Source organism: Rattus norvegicus, chromosome 11, assembly GCF_036323735.1.
Source record: "Rattus norvegicus strain BN/NHsdMcwi chromosome 11, GRCr8, whole genome shotgun sequence".
In the NCBI taxonomy this organism is placed as follows: Eukaryota; Metazoa; Chordata; class Mammalia; order Rodentia; family Muridae; genus Rattus; species Rattus norvegicus.
In genome coordinates, this window is record NC_086029.1 from 68,411,910 (window position 1) to 68,436,079 (window position 24,170).

The window sequence follows — 24,170 nt, forward strand, 5'->3', positions numbered from 1 at the left end:
GGAGGGAGAGCTAAACCTTCAGAGAGGCAGACAGGCCTGGGAAACCAGAAGAGACTGCTCCCTGCACACACATCTCGGACGCCAGAGGAAAAAGCCAAAGACCATCTGGAACCCTGGTGCACTGAAGTTCCCGGAAGGGGCGGCACAGGTCTTCCTGGTTGCTGCCGCTGCAGAGAGCCCCTGGACAGCACCCCACGAGCAAACCTGAGCCTCGGGACCACAGGTAAGACCAAATTTTCTGCTGCAAGAAAGCTGCCTGGTGAACTCAAGACACAGGCCCACAGGAACAGCTGAAGACCTGTAGAGAGGAAAAACTACACGCCCGAAAGCAGAACACTCTGTCCCCATAACTGACTGAAAGAGAGGAAAACAGGTCTACAGCACTCCTGACACACAGGCTTATAGGACAGTCTAGCCACTGTCAGAAATAGCAGAACAAAGTAACAATAGAGATAATCTGATGGCGAGAGGCAAGCGCAGGAACCCAAGCAACAGAAACCAAGACTACATGCCATCATCGGAGCCCAATTCTCCCACCAAAACAAACATGGAATATCCAAACACACCAGAAAAGCAAGATCTAGTTTCAAAATCATATTTGATCATGATGCTGGAGGACTTCAGGAAAGACCTGAACACACTTAGGGAAGCACAGGAAAACATTAATAAACAAGTAAAAGCCTACAGAGAGGAATCGCAAAAATCCCTGAAAGAATTCCAGGAAAACACAATCAAACAGTTGAAGGAATTAAAAATGGAAATAGAAGCAATCAAGAAAGAACACATGGAAACAACCCTGGATATAGAAAACCAAAAGAAGAGACAAGGAGCTGTAGATACAAGCTTCACCAACAGAATACAAGAGATGGAAGAGAGAATCTCAGGAGCAGAAGATTCCATAGAAATCATTGACTCAACTGTCAAAGATAATGTAAAGCGGAAAAAGCTACTGGTCCAAAACATACAGGAAATCCAGGACTCAATGAGAAGATCAAACCTAAGGATAATAGGTATAGAAGAGAGTGAAGACTCCCAGCTCAAAGGACCAGTAAATATCTTCAACAAAATCATAGAAGAAAACTTCCCTAACCTAAAAAAAGAGATACCCATAGACATACAGGAAGCCTACAGAACTCCAAATAGATTGGACCAGAAAAGAAACACCTCCCGTCACATAATTGTCAAAACACCAAACGCACAAAATAAAGAAAGAATATTAAAAGCAGTAAGGGAAAAAGGTCAAGTAACATATAAAGGGAGACCTATCAGAATCACACCAGACTTCTCGCCAGAAACTATGAAGGCCAGAAGATCCTGGACTGATGTTATACAGACCCTAAGAGAACACAAATGCCAGCCCAGATTACTGTATCCAGCAAAACTCTCAATTAACATTGATGGAGAAACCAAGATATTCCATGACAAAACCAAATTTACACAATATCTTTCTACAAATCCAGCACTACAAAGGATAATAAATGGTAAAGCCCAACATAAGGAGGCAAGCTATACCCTAGAAGAAGCAAGAAACTAATCGTCTTGGCAACAAAACAAAGAGAATGAAAGCACACAAACATAATCTCACATCAAATATGAATATAACGGGAAGCAATAATCACTATTCCTTAATATCTCTCAATATCAATGGCCTCAACTCCCCAATAAAAAGACATAGATTAACAAACTGGATACGCAACGAGGACCCTGCATTCTGCTGCCTACAGGAAACACACCTCAGAGACAAAGACAGACACTACCTCAGAGTGAAAGGCTGGAAAACAACTTTCCAAGCAAATGGTCAGAAGAAGCAAGCTGGAGTAGCCATTCTAATATCAAATAAAATCAATTTCCAACTAAAAGTCATCAAAAAAGATAAGGAAGGACACTTCATATTCATCAAAGGAAAAATCAACCAAGATGAACTCTCAATCCTAAATATCTATGCCCCAAATACAAGGGCACCTACATATGTAAAAGAAACCTTACTAAAGCTCAAAACACACATTGCACCTCACACAATAATAGTGGGAGATTTCAACACCCCACTCTCATCAATGGACAGATCATGGAAACAGAAATTAAACAGTGATGTAGACAGACTAAGAGAAGTCATGAGCCAAATGGACTTAACGGATATTTATAGAACATTCTATCCTAAAGCAAAAGGATATACCTTCTTCTCAGCTCCTCATGGTACTTTCTCCAAAATTGACCATATAATTGGTCAAAAAACGGGCCTTAACAGGTACAGAAAGATAGAAATAATCCCATGCGTGCTATCGGACCACCACGGCCTAAAACTGGTCTTCAATAACAATAAGGGAAGAATGCCCACATATACGTGGAAATTGAACAATGCTCTACTCAATGATAACCTGGTCAAGGAAGAAATAAAGAAAGAAATTAAAAACTTTTTAGAATTTAATGAAAATGAAGATACAACATACTCAAACTTATGGGACACAATGAAAGCTGTGCTAAGAGGAAAACTCATAGCGCTGAGTGCCTGCAGAAAGAAACAGGAAAGAGCATATGTCACCAGCTTGACAGCACACCTAAAAGCTCTAAAACAAAAAGAAGCAAATACACCCAGGAGGAGTAGAAGGCAGGAAATAATCAAACTCAGAGCTGAAATCAACCAAGTAGAAACAAAAAGGACCATAGAAAGAATCAACAGAACCAAAAGTTGGTTCTTTGAGAAAATCAACAAGATAGATAAACCCTTAGCCAGACTAACGAGAGGACACAGAGAGTGTGTCCAAATTAACAAAATCAGAAATGAAAAGGGAGACATAACTACAGATTCGGAGGAAATTCAAAAAATCATCAGATCTTACTATAAAAACCTATATTCAACAAAATTTGAAAATCTTCAGGAAATGGACAATTTCCTAGACAGATACCAGGTATCGAAGTTAAATCAGGAACAGATAAACCAGTTAAACAACCCCATAACTCCTAAGGAAATAGAAGCAGTCATTAAAGGTCTCCCAACCAAAAAGAGCCCAGGTCCAGACGGGTTTAGTGCAGAATTCTATCAAACCTTCATAGAAGACCTCATACCAATATTATCCAAACTATTCCACAAAATTGAAACAGATGGAGCCCTACCGAATTCCTTCTATGAAGCCACAATTACTCTTATACCTAAACCACACAAAGACACAACAAAGAAAGAGAACTTCAGACCAATTTCCCTTATGAATATCGACGCAAAAATACTCAATAAAATTCTGGCAAACCGAATTCAAGAGCACATCAAAACAATCATCCACCATGATCAAGTAGGCTTCATCCCAGGCATGCAGGGATGGTTTAATATACGGAAAACCATCAACGTGATCCCTTATATAAACAAACTGAAAGAACAGAACCATATGATCATTTCATTAGATGCTGAGAAAGCATTTGACAAAATTCAACACCCCTTCATGATAAAAGTCCTGGAAAGAATAGGAATTCAAGGCCCATACCTAAACATAGTAAAAGCCATATACAGCAAACCAGTTGCTAACATTAAACTAAATGGAGAGAAACTTGAAGCAATCCCACTAAAATCAGGGACTAGACAAGGCTGCCCACTCTCTCCCTACTTATTCAATATAGTTCTTGAAGTTCTAGCCAGAGCAATCAGACAACAAAAGGAGATCAAAGGGATACAGATCGGAAAAGAAGAAGTCAAAATATCACTATTTGCAGATGACATGATAGTATATTTAAGTGATCCCAAAAGTTCCACCAGAGAACTACTAAAGCTGATAAACAACTTCAGCAAAGTGGCTGGGTATAAAATTAACTCAAATAAATCAGTTGCCTTCCTCTATACAAAAGAGAAACAAGCCGAGAAAGAAATTAGGGAAACGACACCCTTCATAATAGACCCAAATAATATAAAGTACCTCGGTGTGACTTTAACCAAGCAAGTAAAAGATCTGTACAATAAGAACTTCAAGACACTGAGGAAAGAAATTGAAGAAGACCTCAGAAGATGGAAAGATCTCCCATGCTCATGGATTGGCAGGATTAATATGGTAAAAATGGCCATTTTACCAAAAGCAATCTACAGATTCAATGCAATCCCCATCAAAATACCAATCCAATTCTTCAAAGAGTTAGACAGAACAATTTGCAAATTCATCTGGAATAACAAAAAACCCAGGATAGCTAAAGCTATCCTCAACAATAAAAGGACTTCAGGGGGAATCACTATCCCTGAACTCAAGCAGTATTACAGAGCAATAGTGATAAAAACTGCATGGTATTGGTACAGAGACAGACAGATAGACCAATGGAATAGAATTGAAGACCCAGAAATGAACCCACACACCTATGGTCACTTGATTTTTGACAAAGGAGCCAAAACCATCCAATGGAAAAAAGATAGTATTTTCAGCAAATGGTGCTGGTTCAACTGGAGGGCAACATGTAGAAGAATGCAGATCGATCCATCCTTATCACCCTGTACAAAGCTTAAGTCCAAGTGGATCAAGGACCTCCACATCAAACCAGACACACTCAAACTAATAGAAGAAAAACTAGGGAAGCATCTGGAACACATGGGCACTGGAAAAAATTTCCTGAACAAAACACCAATGGCTTATGCTCTAAGATCAAGAATCGACAAATGGGATCTCATAAAACTGCAAAGCTTCTGTAAGGCAAAGGACACTGTGGTTAGGACAAAACGGCAACCAACAGATTGGGAAAAGATCTTTACCAATCCTACAACAGATAGAGGCCTTATTTCCAAAATATACAAAGAACTCAAGAAGTTAGACCGCAGGGAAACAAATAACCCTATTAAAAAAATGGGGTTCAGAGCTAAACAAAGAATTCACAGCTGAGGAATGCCGAATGGCTGAGAAACACCTAAAGAAATGTTCAACATCTTTAGTCATAAGGGAAATGCAAATCAAAACAACCCTGAGATTTCACCTCACACCAGTGCGATTGGCTAAGATCAAAAACTCAGGTGACAGCAGATGCTGGCGAGGATGTGGAGAAAGAGGAACACTCCTCCATTGTTGGTGGGATTGCAGACTGGTAAAACCATTCTGGAAATCAGTCTGGAGGTTCCTCAGAAAATTGGACATTGAACTGCCTGATGATCCAGCTATACCTCTCTTGGGCATATACCCAAAAGATGCCTCAACATATAAAAGAGACACGTGCTCCACTATGTTCATCGCAGCCTTATTTATAATAGCCAGAAGCTGGAAAGAACCCAGATGCCCTTCAACAGAGGAATGGATACAGAAAATGTGGTACATCTACACAATGGAATATTACTCAGCTATCAAAAACAACGAGTTTATGAAATTCGTAGGCAAATGGTTGGAACTGGAAAATATCATCCTGAGTGAGCTAACCCAATCACAGAAAGACATACATGGTATGCACTCATTGATAAGTGGCTATTAGCCCAAATGCTTGAATTACCCTAGATCCCTAGAACAAACGAAACTCAAGACGGATGATCAAAATGTGAATGCTTCACTCCTTCTTTAAATGAGGAAAAAGAATACCCTTGGCAGGGAAGGGAGAGGCAAAGATTAAAACAGAGACTGAAGGAACACCCATTCAGAGCCTGCCCCACATGTGGCCCATACATATACAGCCACCCAATTGGACAAGATGGATGAAGCAAAGAAGTGCAGACCGACAGGAGCCGGATGTAGATCGCTCCTGAGAGACACAGCCAGAATACAGCAAATATAGAGGCGAATGCCAGCAGCAAACCACTGAACTGAGAATAGGTCCCCTATTGAAGGAATCAGAGAAAGAACTGGAAGAGCTTGTAGGGGCTCGAGACCCCAAAAGTACAACAATGCCAAGCAACCAGAGCTTCCAGGGACTAAGCCACTACCTAAAGACTATACATGGACTGACCCTGGACTCTGACCCCATAGGTAGCAATGAATATCCTAGTAAGAGCACCAGTGGAAGGGGAAGCCCTGGGTCCTGCTAAGACTGAACCCACAGTGAACTAGTCTATGGGGGGAGGGCGGCAATGGGGGGAGGGTTGGGAGGGGAACACCCATAAGGAAGGGGAGGGGGGAGCGGGATGTTTGCCCGGAAACCGGGAAAGGGAATAACACTCGAAATGTATATAAGAAATACTCAAGTTAATAAAAAAAAAATAGGCCTATAGAGATACTTTTCTATATCTATGTAAACAGACATAGGAAAGTGAATATGATATATAGTTACTGTGCTCATTAAATATACAGTTTATATATATATGTAGCTACATATATATATATACACACACACATATATACATGCATACACACACAAATAATAGGTTAAAGATATAAGCAAGTTCGAAGTAGGGAAATGAGATCATAAAGACTCAATTTTTATGAGTAGGATATTGTACTTCCCATCAACTCTCATATTAGGGTAAAAACCGGAGAGGTAAATATTGGTAGACAGACATGTGGAATAAGCTACCTTTTAGAGAAATACTCCCTCTGATCCTGGGATCAGGCATCAGCAGAAATAATCTAGGGTTCTGACCCCACGGTGCTGACTCAGGAGCCTTGGTTTCACCCGACAACTCTAGCTGGAATAAGTTCACTCCACACTGACTCGATCTCTTGTCTGAATTCTTATGAAAAACCAAAACCTAGAAAGCATGGCCGGGCACATCCTTGGTTCTTCCAGCAATTACCACAGCTCTCCCCACAATCCAAAGCTTTGGCTTAGCCCAACTTTATACGAAATACAATTACTCTACATCTAATCATCAGCTTTACCCAGAATCCAACAATCTGTTCAGACATTACCTTTAGTGTGAGTGGTTCTGTTTGCTTGTAGTGGTTTGGGATTTGAGGATGTGAGGTGTTCTCACATTTTCATTTAAGAGAGAGAGAGAGAGAGAGAGAGAGAGAGAGAGAGAGAGAGAGAGAGAGAGAGAGAGCGCAGAAGGTAAAATTCTACAAACTAATTGATATAGGTATTTTAATGCCATGTTATTCTTAGTATCCAGAAGGAAGTGGCATTTATCTGTTTCTTTAGTGACATTTAGGCTGCCGCCCCACCCCTGCTTCTAACAGAAATCAGATATCCTGTAATAAAGGAGCAGAGGGGGAACTAACTGGGGCACGAAAGGGTCCCAGCCGAATGTGGGGTACAGGAACTACAGGGGACAGTGTCAGAGTGAAGTGCGATGACACAAGGTTGAAGTTGTCATGCTGAGGCCGGACCATCACTATGCCAATAGAAAATGTTAATGAAAGGAAAACAACATCAGGTGCCATTGCTTGTATTGGCCTCCAACTTGGCTCCTTTCGTTTAAACCCTGCAGTTCCGCAGAGGTGAAAGAGAGTTATCCCCTCTGACACCATTCCGTTTTACCACAGTCTTGTTGAAGGTTACCAGGGTTGTTTATATTGGTTAGCTCAGTATAGGTTTATTATCGATTTTTTTTGATATAGCGTTGCGTAGCCGAGATAGCACAATAGTAAAGCATCCTACATGGACTAATTTCTATAAGCATCAACTTACTGAGATGATTGCTTGACTAACCTTTATCCTAGCCAAAGTCCTTTATGTCTTTCCAAGCCAGTTCAGTTCATCAAAGTCTTCTGAAATATTTCCTGCCTTCATGTACCAATCTGTCGTATACTCCTGACTTGATATCCACACAGCTACTTGTGTGTGTGTGTGTGTGTGTGTGTGTGTGTGTGTGTGTGCGCGCGCGCGTGCGTGCTATCTGACTTTAATATCCACCTTCAGGCTGGTATTCTTGTATTCAGTCTGTCATTATTCCCACAACCACTGTATCAATTCTCTCAAAACTCACCTCATGCATATCTGTAATGTCCTGTGAGCACTCAGTACTAAAAGTGATGATCTCAGCATATGGGAGAGATCCCGTGCAGTTGAGCTGAACGCCACTATTTTTGTTCTTGTTTCCCTTGTTTAAAAATTTGAAAGAAGAGAGGGACAGGGGGACAGAGAGAACCTACCTTGAACCATACCATCTAAGGCACTATAGCCAACTCTTGAAGACTTAATGCTAAGATCAGTTTCCAAAAAGAGACAGCTGCAGACTGTTGAGGTGACCTACTATCTACAACACAGCTAGACCACCCAGGAGCATGAAGTACCACACATATCCTTACTCTAGCTCAGCTCAAACCAACAAATATGCATCCAACACATATCACGTGGAAAGCATATTATAAAGGGGCACAGAGTACTAAAATTTTAAAAGAATGACATGTCTCTGACACTTGAGAATAGGGTTCTTCTCCCCAGCAACAACCACTACTTTGTGCCAAGTAACCATCCCCAACAAGAGCTGGTTAAAACAAAAGTTCTAATTCTTTAGTCTTAGGAAAAGACCTCCCAACCTCAGCATTGAAACGATGACAACATTTGGATTGCTCACAGATCTACTCAGAGGAAACATCTCACCTATATCCCACTATGCATCAACCAGAGTCATTCAGGGGCAAGAATGGAAATCTTCTGGTTTTGCTCACCCATCTACTCAGTGCTGGTTCTCATGAAAAATGCCTCATATACAAATTTCATTGTAGTCATTCCTCTTCCTCACATCTTAGGCTCAAAGGGGAAATATTCCTCAATGGCCTGGCCAAAGTCTTCATAACCCCTGGTCTCCTTGATGAAGCCCACAGCATCACTTATGTTCTGAGGTGTATGTGAGGGAAGAAGTGTAGATCTCTACTTCATGATGGACAGATGCCATCATCACATGCTAAGAGCAGTGTGTCAGACCAACTAAAGATATAACTTGTACCTGTAAATATGGCTTGTGGCTTGTCATGGAAAGATAATTTGGCATCCTCAAGTCTCCCACGACTGTGTTTGCTGAGTACTTAGACACACCTATAGACAGTAAGCAAGCAATGCATATTGGTTTCCATAGCTGTCATCAGTTTTTACGATCAGAGACATATAAATGAGCAGTAGAAAAACTGTGGAGTAATTTTGGACATGGAGGCCTTTGATTCTATAACCGTCCTCATGGCGACTGCACTTGTGTTCATTACTGAACTTGATAGCCCCAGACAATTGCTGATCTGCAGCCAGCAGAAGTGACATGGACGGTGGCCTCTCACTCGTCGGCCTTACAATGCTCCTCACAATGCATGGCGATGATATGCTCTGAGTCAGAAGCAGTGTGCGTGCAACTGGAGAGGTGGCTCAGTTGGAAAAGTGCCTCTGTAAAGATTGTATTCAGATTCTCAGTATTCACACTACAAAAACCATGCCTGCAGGTAACCCCAGCATTAGGGATGTAGAGAAAAAAGAGTCCCAGGATATTACTGGCTAAAGTTAGTCTAGCTGAATTTGTAATCTCCTTCAGTGAGAGACCTTGTCTCAAAAAAATAAGATGGGGCACAATTAAAGAAGAAAACACATGCGCACACACACATACACAGACACACATACACAGACATGCACCACGCCCATACATTGACTCACACAGACACACACACACATGCACAGACACACATACACAGACATGTACCATGCCCATACATTGACTCAGACAGACACACACACACACACACACATACCTAGACACACAGGCACACACACATGAACACACAGACCCACATACACACACACATACACACACACATATACACACACTTATTCGCACATGTAACACACAGGCACACACATGCGTGAGCACATGCGCGCACACACACACAATTTCTTCTTCGGTGCTCGCATGTGGACATGTCCCACTTAACTTCTCTGCACCTCTTTTTCTTTTAGTTTTCAAGCTTAAATTAAAATATCTTTCTTAAAGTCATTAATTTTCATCCACATCGACTGTGAAGGTTGCTTTAAAGTGTTTTTCCCCCTATGGATAACTTTCTTGGCCTCTGGGGATACAGGTAAAGGAGGAACAGCCCCTACCCTGGCCCCATAGAACTTGGTTCTGACACTGGCTAGCTCTCTGAAATTCTCAGTGTCAAAGCCATGAATCCTAATTGGCCTGAGTTGAGATTCCTAAAACAGACAGTGATTCTCAAACAATAGTTCTCAACCTTCCTAATGCTGCAACCCTTTAATGCACTTCCTAATGTTTCAGTGACTTCAACCAGACAGTTATTTTTGTTGCTACTTCCTAACTGTAATTTAGCTACTACTATGAATTGTAACATAAATATCTGTGTTTTCCTATGGTCTTAGGTGACCTCTGTCTAAAGGTCTTGGACCTTTGAGGGGTTGTGCCCCACAGGATGAGAAAAATTGCATGTGGACTATTTCTCTGTTGAGAATGAAGAAAAGGGGGCTGTGCCTATTTTATCTGTACCCACAGAGGCTGAGAAAGTTATTCATGGAACAATACACTTTAAACAATCTTTAGAGGCAAGGAAGATGAAAATTAATTATTTTAAGCCAAAAAACGTAATTATAAAAAATAGGCAGGCTTTGCATTTAAAGAAATCTACACAAACATTCTACGTAATAATCTGTCAGGTTTCTAGGAAACCTCAATCAAGCCTGAGGCAATCAGGTTTCTGACCTCCAAGGAGCACACACTAGCAAACAAGGGACAGCTGTGCTCTCTGAAAGCCTGGTTAGCATTAACAGGAAAGGCAGGCTTTCTTGACAAACTTAACTTGGACACAAGTCAGATCCGAAATCCATTTTCAGATTGTGCTTTGGATCTAGAAAGAATCCAGAGAAGAGTGAATGGACTAACGTGTTCCTATCTTTATGGCCGACTTCAAAGCTTTTATGCTTCATATGAGATAAAAGCATGTTATCAGTTCCACATTTTGCTCCATGCTCAGTTAATTAGCCATTTTATGTCTGGCAAGATGGGTTTTGTTTGTGGTCTCTGTGCACGCATTTTCCGTGACGTTTTATTCCTCAGTGGAGTGAAGGAAGACGAGGAAGTCCATGAGAAGCCGTGTGCTGTGTTCCTCCAGGCTGAGAAAAGGCTGAAGAGACATGACATCCAAATGGAACATGTGTTCCTCCACTGGAGATAACTGGGACAATGGATTAAACGTGGGCTTCGTAAGACAGTCTGTCAGGGATCCTTTCCTGATTTGGATCCTGGAGTGTGGTTTGCTGGAGTGTGTTTTTGTGAAGAGTCACATATTAAAGTCTGCAGGGCTCTTAGGTACTTTCAGAACAACTCATGTTCAGTAGGGAAAAACGTCTGATATTCTATAATGTTCCTGGCTTATTATGGACTTTCTCAGGTTCGCAGTGTAACCTACTCTATCACCTATTGTCTATAGTTTTATTTCTTGGTTTCCACTCTCTATTCTTATTGTCTTCTTACATGGTTTAGTTAGTACCTCTAGTCTATAGAGTCTAGGACAGTACCTATGAGTGTCAGAGTTAATGAGGACCCATATTCCTTCTAGCTTGAGTGGAAACCCCTGTACCATTTCTTCATAATGCATACTTTTAGACCAAGGTACCATGTTTAGGAAATACAACCCATTCATTTTTTATCATATTTTTTCCTCTTTATTAAATTGGGTATTTCTTACTTACATTTCAAATGTTATTCCCTTTCCCGGTTTCCATGTCAACATCCCCCTAACCCCACCCCCTCCCCTTCTATATGGGTGTTCTCCTCCCAATCCTCCCCCCCCATTTCTGCCCTCCCCCCAAAATCCCATTCAGTGGGGGTCCAGCCTTGGCAGGACCAAGGGCTTCCCCTTCCACTGGTGCTCTTACTAGGCTATTCATTGCTACCTATGCAGTTGGAGCCCAGGATCAGTCCATGTATAGTCTTTAGGTAGTGGCTTAGTCCCTGGAAGCTCTGGTTCCTTGGCATTGTTGTTCATATGGGGTCTCAAGCCCCTTCAGCTCTTTCAGTCCTTTCTCTGATTCCTTCAAAGGGGGTCCCATTCTCAGTTCAGTGGTTTGCTGCTGGCATTCGCCTATGTATTTGCCGTATTCTGGCTGAATACAACCCATTCTTATCCTGGTGAGTGTTTTGTTTTTGTTTTTAGTCAGGAACAGGATTATATACATTCATACATACTTACATACATACATACATACATACATACATATAGTTTTGTATTTATATATGTATATGGAGATGGCCGTGTGATTACTCATTTACCTTACTACATATTTTCTATCTTATATTTAGGAGAGTAGAATTTTGTCGTATTGAATCATTCCTGCACATCCACAGCAAATCTTATCTTGTCGTGATATATTCTCATTTTTATTTGTGTATTTGTATGCACACACTTGTGTGCAAGTGTGAGTATATGTATGTTGGTGCCCACAGAGGCCAGAAGAAGATCTGACATCAGTGGTAGTTATGAGAGGACTAATGCAGGTACTAGGAGCCATACTCTAATATTGACCATGGAACCATCTTTCTTGTCCCATGGAATATCTTCTAATGTACAAATGGATCCTGTACTCTGAAATCTAATCTAATAATTAGGTAATATTTGCAGTGATGCCAGATGACCACTTGTAAATATATTTACCTGTTGGACTTGGTTTCCTCCATATTGTCTTTAGGAGAACAGCACCCACCAAAGGGGGTTTGATGATAAGAAAAGACAAGGGAAAGAGTATTATGTAGAAATGGAGAGATTTGCCTTTAAGTCCTATAGACCTTGAGTGTTCATTGTGATAGCTGATGTTATTATCTGGTCATTGGCAGTGTTTAAACTCTTGCCTCTGTTAATTTTAATTTCCTCAAACTTCGACCTTCTTTTTTAAAGACTATTTTGGAGAAGCTTCAACTTCGTAAAATACATACTTCCTGCAGCTGCGGATTTGCCTATGTCACACATGTCATTAACATAGGATCACACAGTACTGAGGAGATACCTCAGTGGGCAAGGGGTCCTTATCTCCAAGTCTAACAACCTCAGTTTAATTCCACAATCCATAGAAATTGAGAAATGAGTTCTGTGACTCATCCTCTGACTTCCATATACATAGCTTGATGAACGTGCACCTACATGCATTCACAAATAAGTGTTTTTAAAAAATTAAATGAAAAACCATAGAATCATAAAATATGTGAGTCTTTACTGTCTTCTTTCATTTAACATCATGTGTCCAAGTTTCAGCCGTAACAGGATATTGTGTCCTTCTGACAACATCCAGATGACATTGACTCATATCTGTGCAGTGACATCTAGGTTGCCTGTACTGTTTGGACATTAGGAATAATGAGAGTAACATTTACAATCACATGTGTTATACAACATGTTTCATTTCTTCTGTGAGTGCACAGGAATGGAGTTTCTGGACACCATGGTGCAGCCCTGTGCTTACTGTTTTAATAGTCATTGTTATGATGAGTGTGAACCGTCTCCTACAAGTGAACGTGCTTACCTACCTGGTCTCCAGCTGGGTCTGAGTGTAAACTCTATCCTGCAGGTTTCGTGTGCTTAACTTCCGGGTCCCCAGCTGGTGGCCATGTATGGAAGAAACCTTCTGGACATAGGCCCTATATCGCAGATGTGAGCCATAGGGTCAGATTGGAAGCACTGAATCTCAGCGACACTTCCAGCCTACTTTCTTTTCTTCATGAAGCTACCATATACTCTCATTATCGTGGCCATGAATAGCTACTGCTGCCAGACCTCTTCCCTGTCAGCCTGGACACTATCCCCTGAACCATGAGTCATAATAAACCCTTCCCCTTCCAGTTGTTTTTGTTGGCAATGCTGTCATAGTGATAAGAAAAACATCCAAAACTGGGCCGTGACAGTTATGATATTCCAAGGAAAAGCCTTTGTTTCCTGTCAGAGGGTAGAAATTTTCAACCTAGTAAGAAAGTAAACATTAAAATCATATACTGAAGGTGCTAAGATCTACCTTAAGTTATTTTGAGAGAACAAGAGAAAGAAAATGTCCACACAAACTTTTGTTATAGCATGTTGTTACAATTATGCTTTATTATTAGTTACTGTTAATCTCTTTCTATGCCTAATTTATAAATCAAAATTTATCACAGACACGTAGGTAAAAGGAATACATGGCCTATATAGGTTTTGGTGATATCTAAAAAGTCATACTTCCATAAGAATTCTTTGAATGTAGCCTTGTGGATAAATTGGGACAGTTGTATTTGTTTGCTGGTATCAGTTTTTTAAAAGGAAGATAACTAGCCTACCCAAGAAGTGTGTGTTTTTGATAGTGATGAGGCTGGTGTTTAAGTGTTGTTCAATGGAGAGTCAGTGATGAGATATGCTGACCCCAGGATGTCTGATTTTCAATGTCAACAGTAGTGCTTCCCAGATGTTCAACATCTGGGTTTCACAAAGGAAGCCTTGTCGACATTCAGTTTTTGTAGGTTAGTTTAGTTTTCAACTTCCCAGTCATAGCATCTATGATTTCTTTCCTGGTGAATGCAGGTTGATATGGATCCCAGGGTCTCCTCTGAGAATCATCAGGAGGTCCCTATGGAGGAGGAAGATGAACCAAGAGAGGAGCCCAAGAATGGTGAAGCTGATGACCCAGAACACTTTGGTAAGGTCTCTCTTAGCATGTAGATAAGTCTTTAAAGTTTCCTGATGAATCGCAAACACGTTTGAGGATTGAACTGGACCTTAGTTATTTTTCTATTGCTGTAGCAAAGCACTGTGGCCAAGGAGACTTCTAGAAGAAAGAGTTTATTTAGGCATACAATTCCGGGGGGATAAAAGTCACAAGACATGGAGACATGGCAGCAAACAGTAGGCACGTGACACCTAGAACTGGGAGCTCATGTCTCAAACCACAGCACAAAGCAGAGAAAGCGAACTAGAAGTACCTCAGAACTTTAAACTCCTACTGCACACTGTGATATACATCCTCCAAAATGTCTATATCCCCTAAACCTCCCCAACAGGGCCACCAGCTGAAGACCAAGGGCTTAAGTACAGGGACAGTCTCATCCAAACCACCATAAGTTGGAATCCTCCAGTATAAATGTTAGAGTCTTTGAATACACAAGGAAGAAGGAAGATAGCCTGAGGCATGCAATCGCAGCTTGTTGCTTTAGTTAAGTGGCATTATTTTTATAGATTGTATTTATTTTTATTTTATGTGCATTGGTGTTTTGCCTGAACATATGTGTGTGTGGCAAATCCATTGAACCTGAAGTTACACACCGATGTGAGTTGTCATGTAAGTGCTGGAAATAGGACTCAGGTCCTCTGGAAGAGCATTAAGTGTTTTTTTTTTTTTTATTAACTTGAGTATTTCTTATATACATTTCAAGTGTTATTCCCTTTCCCGGTTTCCGGGCAAACATCCCCCTCCCCCCTCCCCTTCCTTATGGGTGTCCCCCTCCCAACCCTCCCCCCATTGCCGCCCTCCCCCCATAGTCTAGTTCACTGGGGGTTCAGTCTTAGCAGGACCCAGGGCTTCCCCTTCCACTGGTGCTCTTACTAGGATATTCATTGCTACCTATGGGGTCAGAGTCCAGGGTCAGTCCATGTATAGTATTTAGGTAGTGGCTTAGTCCCTGGAAGCTCTGGTTGCTTGACATTGTTGTACTTTTGGGGTCTCGAGCCCCTTCAAGCTCTTCCAGTTCTTTCTCTGATTCCTTCAACGGGGGACCTATTCTCAGTTCAGTGGTTTGCTGCTGGCATTCGCCTCTGTATTTGCTGTATTCTGGCTGTGTCTCTCAGGAGCGATCTACATCCGGCTCCTGTCGGTCTGCACTTCTTTGCTTCATCCATCTTGTCCAATTGGGTGGCTGTATATGTATGGGCCACCTGTGGGGCAGGCTCTGAATGGGTGTTCCTTCAGTCTCTGTTTTAATCTTTGCCTCTCCCTTCCCTGCCAAGGGTATTCTTTTTCCTCATTTAAAGAAGGAGTGAAGCATTCACATTTTGATCATCCGTCTTGAGTTTCGTTTGTTCTAGGGATCTAGGGTAATTCAAGCATTTGGGCTAATAGCCACTTATCAATGAGTGCATACCATGTATGTCTTTCTGTGATTGGGTTAGCTCACTCAGGATGATATTTTCCAGTTCCAACCATTTGCCTACGAATTTCATAAACTCATTGTTTTTGATAGCTGAGTAATATTCCATTGTGTAGATGTACCACATTTTCTGTATCCATTCCTCTGTTGAAGGGCATCTGGGTTCTTTCCAGTTTCTGGCTATTATAAATAAGGCTGCGATGAACATAGTGGAGCACGTGTCTCTTTTATATGTTGAGGCATCTTTTGGGTATATGCCCAAGAGAGGTATAGCTGGATCCTCAGGCAGTTCAATGTCCAATTTTCTGAGGAACCTCCAGACTGATTTCCAGAATGGTTTTACCAGTCTGCAATCCCACCAACAATGGAGGAGTGTTCCTCTTTCTCCACATCCTCACCAGCATCTGCTGTCACCTGAGTTTTTGATCTTAGCCATTCTCACTGGTGTGAGGTGAAATCTCAGGGTTGTTTTGATTTGCATTTCCCTTATGACTAAAGATGTTGAACATTTCTTTAGGTGTTTCTCAGCCATTCGGCATTCCTCAGCTGTGAATTCTTTGTTTAGCTCTGAACCCCATTTTTAATAGGGTTATTTGTTTCCCTGCGGTCTAACTTCTTGAGTTCTTTATATATTTTGGATATAAGGCCTCTATCTGTTGTAGGATTGGTAAAGATCTTTTCCCAATCTGTTGGTTGCCGTTTTGTCCTAACCACAGTGTCCTTTGCCTTACAGAAGCTTTGCAGTTTTATGAGATCCCATTTGTCGATTCTTGATCTTAGAGCATAAGCCATTGGTGTTTTGTTCAGGAAAACCACTGAGACATCTCTCCAGACCTAGTTAAGTGGTATTTTATAGTTTACTGTTCTTTACCCACCCAACGCTTATTGAAAATCAGTTCAAACCGAAGAAGCTGTTGTAAAGAGGTCATAACTAGTCATTCATCAGTCTTTATGAATCAACATCCACGCAAAAACAGAGTGATGTGGGATATACAGAGAAAGGTACCAGGAGTTGTCTCTAACAGAACACTGATCTTCCTGTTTCCTATAAGAAAGGACCAGTCTGTACTAGACTCATTCCAGCTCACAAGGCTAATAGTACAGGTTGAAATTCTCATAAAAATATTTTTGCTATTCAAAAAGAATAAATGGACTCATAAAATTCGTGAGTTCTTCATTAATTTTATTCTGTGTCAAGTGTTGGCCACCACAGGACTTGGAGATAGGCTAGGTATATTGCAGATCTCCTGAGATCGTCTTTGCACTTCAGAATCCCTATGCGTTAGAAAAATGTGACAGAAGATGAGATTTGTTTGTTCATTTAGTCATTCTGCTTAGTTCTAGAATCAGGGAGCTCAACTGAAAGCTTCTGTGCTAAGGCAGTCCAGAAAAGGAAAACAATAACAAGCATATATGTGTATTCTCTATCTCCTCTTTCCATCCCTCCCTCTCTCTCCCCTTCCTTCCCTTCATTACTATATTTGTGTGTAAACAAAGGGGATCCTCTTACTCTTCTGTGAAAGTTTGCAAGCCTGTAATTTGTAGGCAATGCCTATCTTGAGACATAAAAGAGAAAGATTACACCATAGCAGTATAATATACTTTGATACTTTGCTACCTACTAACCAAGATCGAACATGGAAAAAACTTTATGAAGAAGTTAGCTTTTCAGTTGATTGACATGGAGTAAGCTGCTTACGAAGGTGGGAACAACAATTTACTATACTGGTAGCATTCTTCCTTGTAGGAAGGGGAGAGAGAACATGGCATTCCGTTTGAAGGGAGATGACCTGAAGTAACCAAGTGTATTTCCATATCCTTGGTCTCATGTTACACTGAGGATTCTTAATTTATTCTGTCTCAAACCTAAAGGGTTGGAAGGAACCATTGAAGAGTATATTTTCACTATAGATAGCCAATATATATAATTACCCCACAGATATATTATGTTTTTGTCATATCTGAGTAAACACGTGTGGATATATAAGGGTGAGTTAGATTCCAACCCTCAAAAGCTAGAATTTTGTGAAGAGGAAAGAAAACTAATAAAATAACTAAAACTTTTACTTAATGATATTGAGGTTAGAAGCTTCGTTTATTAGGGAATTACCATGCCAGTGTTTGGCTGCCTGTACCTCCTGAGACTCGACATCCAACCATAAACCTGAGCTTCAAAAAATGAATAACTGGGCCTTCAAGATGATTTAGTCAGTAAAGGCATCTGCTGAGAAGCCTGAAGACTTGAGTTTCATCTGTAGGACCTACATGATAGGAGAAAACCAATGCCCCTAAGTGATCCTCTGACATTCACACTTACATATGTGTGTTCGTGTCCCACAGTGCATGTCCCCAGGCCAGATGAGGTTCCATTGCTCCTTCACTCCTGAGGTTACCCTAGCTATCTCAAGAAGTTGGAGTTAAAGTAACAAATGGTCCATGAAGCGAGTGAGACAGAGAGGAGTACTGCTGATACTTAGGAAGTCACGATGAGAAGTGTAGCTTGGTGATAGAATGCTTGCCTTTATGTAAAAGACTCTGCCCCCAATGGTGCTAAACAAACCAACAAATGCTAGTAAGTGGAAGAAGTGATATGGTTCAACAATAGATTATTACAGAGGGTTAGGAAGAATGAAGACGAAAGGCATTTTCCAGATCGAGAAGTTGGGTGGCTGGATATGTGGCTGATCTATTAATTGCAGAACACAATAACGAAAGAGGACTGGAGAGGTCGTGGGGGTTGGTGATAGTGCTCTCTCTCTCTCTCTCTCTCTCTCTCTCTCTCTCTCTCTCTCTCTCTCTCTGTGTGTGTGTGTGTGTGTGTGTGTGTGGTCCAATATGCTTATGTGTAGCTTCTATGTTAGTATACAGTGCATGGCCCCCACATTTCTCCATCTGTGTCCCGAGCATCCTTTTTTCCTGTCCTGAGGACTGTGAGATTTGAGTGGAAACAAAGGGATTGATAACTCCAATAGACCGCAGTGCTCAATCATTTGCAAAGTCACTGAGCAGGTTGCAAGAAATGCTAATGACCCATGAACGCTACAACTTTCTTCTAAGAAGTTAATTGTCAGTGAATTATTTGTCCTGGGTAATGTTGCACTTCATGAACATGGGCCCTCAGAACTGCCTTGTAAGGAATTTTCCACATGGATGGACACTTTGATAACTTTTGGATGTGGGACCAAAGTAGCTTTCTGTAGGAAAGAAACTCAAAACCACCTAAGGACTTGTGTTGGTGGTTCATTAGTACCCAATGGACTTAGAGAGTGATACTCTGTATGTGACTTTTCCTCCAGCACTTCAGCTGTGGGTGGGGAGGGGGACAACAACCCTTATCTAGAATTTGTTTTTTAGAGAAAATAGATCCCCAGAAAACTCTCTTCTTAATCCTGATGTAGAAAAAAAATGTACCCTTTAGACAGATTCATATATGCTTCATAAGTAGTCAATTCATTTTAATTTCTGTAACTTTTCCTCTTGTGCATTGTTGGGTTGTAAATGCTAATTCCAATGTTAGCAATGAAGATGTATTTTATTTCTATATTAATGTTAACATTTTGGAGGTAATTCCAGTTGGCTTTCTTTAGTTTGAGGGTATTTTGTTTTGTGATACAGGTTCTCACTTTGTTGCCTAGGTTGACTTGGAACTCATGATTTCCTTCCTCAGTCTCTTACATGAATGGGGCAGGAGGAGGGCAGTTTACAGTTTTGTATCATCATTCCAGACTTTCTAGAAATTCTGTCACTCTTGGAAGAATAATACTGATACCTAAGGAATCAATCTCTGAAAGTTAGAAGTAGGAGACTGTCACTACAAATGGCTTTAGTTCATTTATGATGTGTGTGTGTGTGTGTGTGTGTGTGTGTGTGTGTGTGTTCTCATTTGAACATAGTAATGTATTTCTATCATCTTCTTTAGACATACTTGTGGGTTACAGAAACTCCTGTTCTTGAGAACAGTTGGAAATTCAAATAAACATAAGAACATGACAGCAGTCACACACACTATTGTGGGTATCAGAATTAGTTCTTTAATCCATTGATACTCACTCACTGAGCACTAAAACTTGATATCTATTCAGAGTTAGGGGACATTATCATGACAGTTTGAATGGCTGGCTTTTCCAGTTCCTTGAGAGAAACAATGAAAGCATCCTTGTAAAGTAGGACATTTGAAAATGGTCAAGCAAGCAGCCCTGAGTCTCTGGGGACACAGTAGGGTGTATCACTAAATTTCCAGTCCAACTGTGTTAGAGTTTTTATTACTCTTAAGAGACACCATGGCCACAGCAACTCTTATAAAGTCAAACCTTTTGTGGCTGTCTTACAGTTCAGAGGTTTAGTCCATTATCATCATGGTAGAAAACATGGTGGAATGCAGCAGAAACAGTGTTGAAGAGGTACACCTGGTTCAGCAGGCAGCAGGAAGACAGAGCCACTGGATCTGGATTGAGCATTTGAAACTGAAAAGCTCACCCCCAGTGGCACACTTACTCTAGCAAGACCACACTTACTCCAACAAGGCCACACTTCCCAATAGTGCCACTCTCTATGGACCTACAGTAGCCATTTTCACTCAAACCGCCACACTCACACTTGATCCAACATCATAGCTATTTCCTGCTCATTTCTATAAGATCTTTTTAAGATCTCTGACTGTAGAGTTAGTATAACAGGAGAAAAATAAGATGGCTGTGAGGAGTAGAGAGATCCCAGTGCCCAAACTGGACATCTGAGAATGTTCGGTTGAGCATCCTTGATGAGGGATACTTCTAGATTAACACAGGAAATAACATCTCCAGGGCTTGACTGGAGCATCAGTTTTGTAGCTGGAATTCATCTTTCTCTTACATCCTCTCCCTGTATAATGAGGCTCTACTTCCTACAGTCACTGCTTCTTCCTGTGTTTGTCAGGCAAGGAAAAACTTAGACCAACTTAGAAGCGATATAATTTAAATAGTGTTAGGTATGAAGTCTGAAATTCAAGTCTATGTCTCCCAACCCCCACAACCAAATCTGATCTTATCTTCTTAGATCTTACCTTCTTTTCTCCTCCTCGTATTCTTTCGTCTCTATAGGCTGTCATTTACCATATCCCAAAACTCCCTGGAACCTACTGTCTTCTTGTATTGCTCACACCATTCTCTCTGTCTAGAAAGCCCCCCTTCCTGTATTATGAAGGTCAAATATGCTATGTTCTTTGAAGAATTCATTGACCACAGAAACACTATTTATACTCATCTGTGTTGTGGCTGAGAAGCTATGTATACCACTCTGTTATAGCTTTATGCTGGCCAGTAAAATCCCCAAGGAGAGGTATGTCATTATCCGCACATCTGTGTACACTGAAGAGAACAGAGAGGTGCTTTGTAAAGTTGACTTTGTTTTGACATTTTTTTATGTTCTGAACCCTGATCCCTCTTCCGAGCTATCAGAAGTCTCTAGTGTATTAAATATATTATTACAGATGAACTTGAAACCCTGGTGTGAGATAACTGGATGGATGGTGAAATTCAGATAGAAGGAAGAATAAAGACCACAGAGAGAAGAGAGAACCTGTGTGTCCTGTCATATCAAGGAACACAGAGCTGTTATTTTCTATAATAAAAAGATAACCGAGAAAAATGCAACTTTTGTTTTAAGCCCTCCATGCATGAAAAGTGATTATAACTGGAAAAGTAAGCCAGAATAAATGCAGCTGGAATACATTAATCAGTCACACACACACACACACACACACACACACACACACACACACACACACACCACAGGCTGTCAAATGCAGAGAGAGAATCCTTTTCCTGCCTGACTACAGCATAAGTTCACAGAAAAAAAAATGTGAAACAGACACAAAAACATTTGATACTCAAATTTATCAGTTTAAATGTATTTAGAGCCTTCTGTTACTTATAAGACACATCTTGTGATAGCTTACACATAAAATGTCACTTTGGGAATAATTAGCTAATGGACCAAAGAGATAAAAATGAAGCATTTGGCTTTCTGTGCTCCTGGGAGGTTAAACTGACCTCTAATTTATTTTTAGTTCATTTTCTTATGTTAACCTAAGTAACTAATAGGTTGTTTGTAGTGTATCTATTTAAGTATGTATTTGAGAACATAAAGTTAAAATCTATGCATCTGATAAAGTTATTGGAATAAAAAGACAGCAAAGACAGAAACTAACGAAGAATTAAAAAATCTTTATTATTGTTATATAATAATTTGATAGAGGTTCGCCTACGGGCTTCCTGAAAAACAGGATATGAAAAAAAACATGGATTTACATAGTTCTCTTTAACAGTGACTACAATTCCATGTGAAAATTAATGACAGCTTTTCTAAGAAATGAAAGTACATATATATTTTTTTAAGAGAGAGAATGATTGTCAGGTCACTGAGTTCTATAAGGAATACATGACATGGCATTCAGCTTACCTAAGATAGTGTTCATTGTGATGATCAGTTCTACAGAAGGGCAGGGTGGTTTGCAACTTTTCTTTTGAGTGCTCTCTTTTTGCTATCTATCATCTGTGAGAGAAAACCTGGTATGGACATAATTATCTTAGTTTATAATATGAGTTCTTCAGAGTAGCAATTCAATTCTTCCTGAAGGTAAACAATTGATTCCAATTGCATAGCCAGTAGTAAGTTGTGGTTTAAACCTAGGTTTGCCTGCCTCCAAGTCAACCGTGTCTCTACAGCACTCTGAAAAGGACGGCTTCCTGATTCTTTAGATAGTTGTGGTATCACAAAGAACAGCAGTGCAAACAGTTTGCTGCAAGTGTTGGAGACTGGTTAAGGGCTATAAAGATTTGGTAGTTCTCACTGCAGGGAAAGGAAGAGGTATGCTAATGCAAAATAAATAACTCCAAGCATTTCAAAATGGCTTATATATCTGTAGTACCTACATAGGAAGTATCAGTAATGGATCATGAATTAGCAGACAGTCTGAACTACGTGAGATTATGTTAATAACAATAGCAACAACAACAACAATAATATAAATTCCAAATAGACTAAGCCATGTATAATTCCATTCTTCTTTGATATTTATTTTTGAGAATTTCATACAATATATTTTGATTATAGTCTTTCCCTTCCCTCAATTCCTTCTAGATCCTTCCTTAAAAGATCCAAAACGAAAACAAAAAATTTGCAAAAGTAATCAAGTTGGATCTGTGTTGGCCAAATCCTCCTGAATATGGGGCCTGTCTTAGACATTGAAGAAAATGACCTTTACCCACTCAGAAGCTATCAATTGCAAATAACTCCTTGACTAAGGGTAGGAAATTGTGCCTACTCCATTTTCTCCCTGATGGGATTTTATCTGGCTTGAACTTGTGTGGGTCTTGTGTGTGTTATCTCATGTGCTGTCTGTGAGTTCATATGTATGTCAGCTCTGTTGTGTTTGGAAGACACCATTTATAGGGTCCACCCACCACCTCTAGCTCTTACAATCTATTTATGACCGAGTGCTCCAAAGTCTCTCACTCTCTTAACATTGCTTAGTTGTGGATCTTTTTGTGAACTATCATCTTCTGTGTGAATGAGGTTCTCTGTGGAGAATAAAGTGGTGCCCTGATTTATAAGCAGCATGTCATTAAGAGTCATTTTAATGCTATGTTCACTTAGCACAAAAATAGTAGTAGGCTTCCTCTTAGGTCCATGACCTGTCTAGCCTCAGATTCTTGGCCTCATTAACTGTGACAGATATGGTTTCCATCTCATGAATTAGGCCTTAAATCCAATCAAAAAGTCATAACATTTGTACCACTCTTCCAAGAGTGAGCATATCTTACATAGTTCTCTTTAACAATGGTTACAGTTCCCATGTGGAATAGACTTTTTAAGAAAGGAAAAGTGGACATATCTTCCAGACAAGATCCTATGTTAGCACACAGGGTTTGTAGCCGGGTGAAATTGATGTTTTCTTTTATCCCCCAGTACCATGTATATATAGCATCTTCCAGCTCTAGTAGGGGTGATGCTTCTAGTAGAGCTCCAGCTCAAATTCTCCATGTTCTATGTTCTCCATATGTGGTGTCTTCAGCAATAGGGTCTAACCCTCAGGGTGTGAGGATTAGCCAAGAGCATTAACCATATGCTTTGATGTTTGGCAGGGGAATCTATGGACCATAAGTCAAAAGGATGTAGCTGGGGGTATTTCTTGATGTATTTTATGATGTCTAGTTGGCGTATTGTCTTCCCTGTTACATGGTAGCTACACTCAAACTCCCTTTCTATATATATTTTA

The 24,170-nt window shown here is 40.4% G+C and overlaps 1 protein-coding gene across 14 annotated transcripts in view; it reads left to right on the forward strand.

Moving 5' to 3' along the window:
* Positions 1-24,170, forward strand: part of Phldb2 (pleckstrin homology-like domain, family B, member 2) — a 218,987-nt gene that overhangs the window by 90,172 nt on the left and 104,645 nt on the right. For all 14 annotated transcript variants that reach the window (XM_039088877.2, XM_039088879.2, XM_039088880.2 and 11 more), the window contains exon 2: positions 14,355-14,469. In XM_039088877.2, coding sequence (XP_038944805.1) covers positions 14,361-14,469 — 109 coding nt within the window. In that variant the 5' untranslated portion in view covers positions 14,355-14,360. The remainder of the gene's footprint in view (positions 1-14,354; positions 14,470-24,170) is intronic.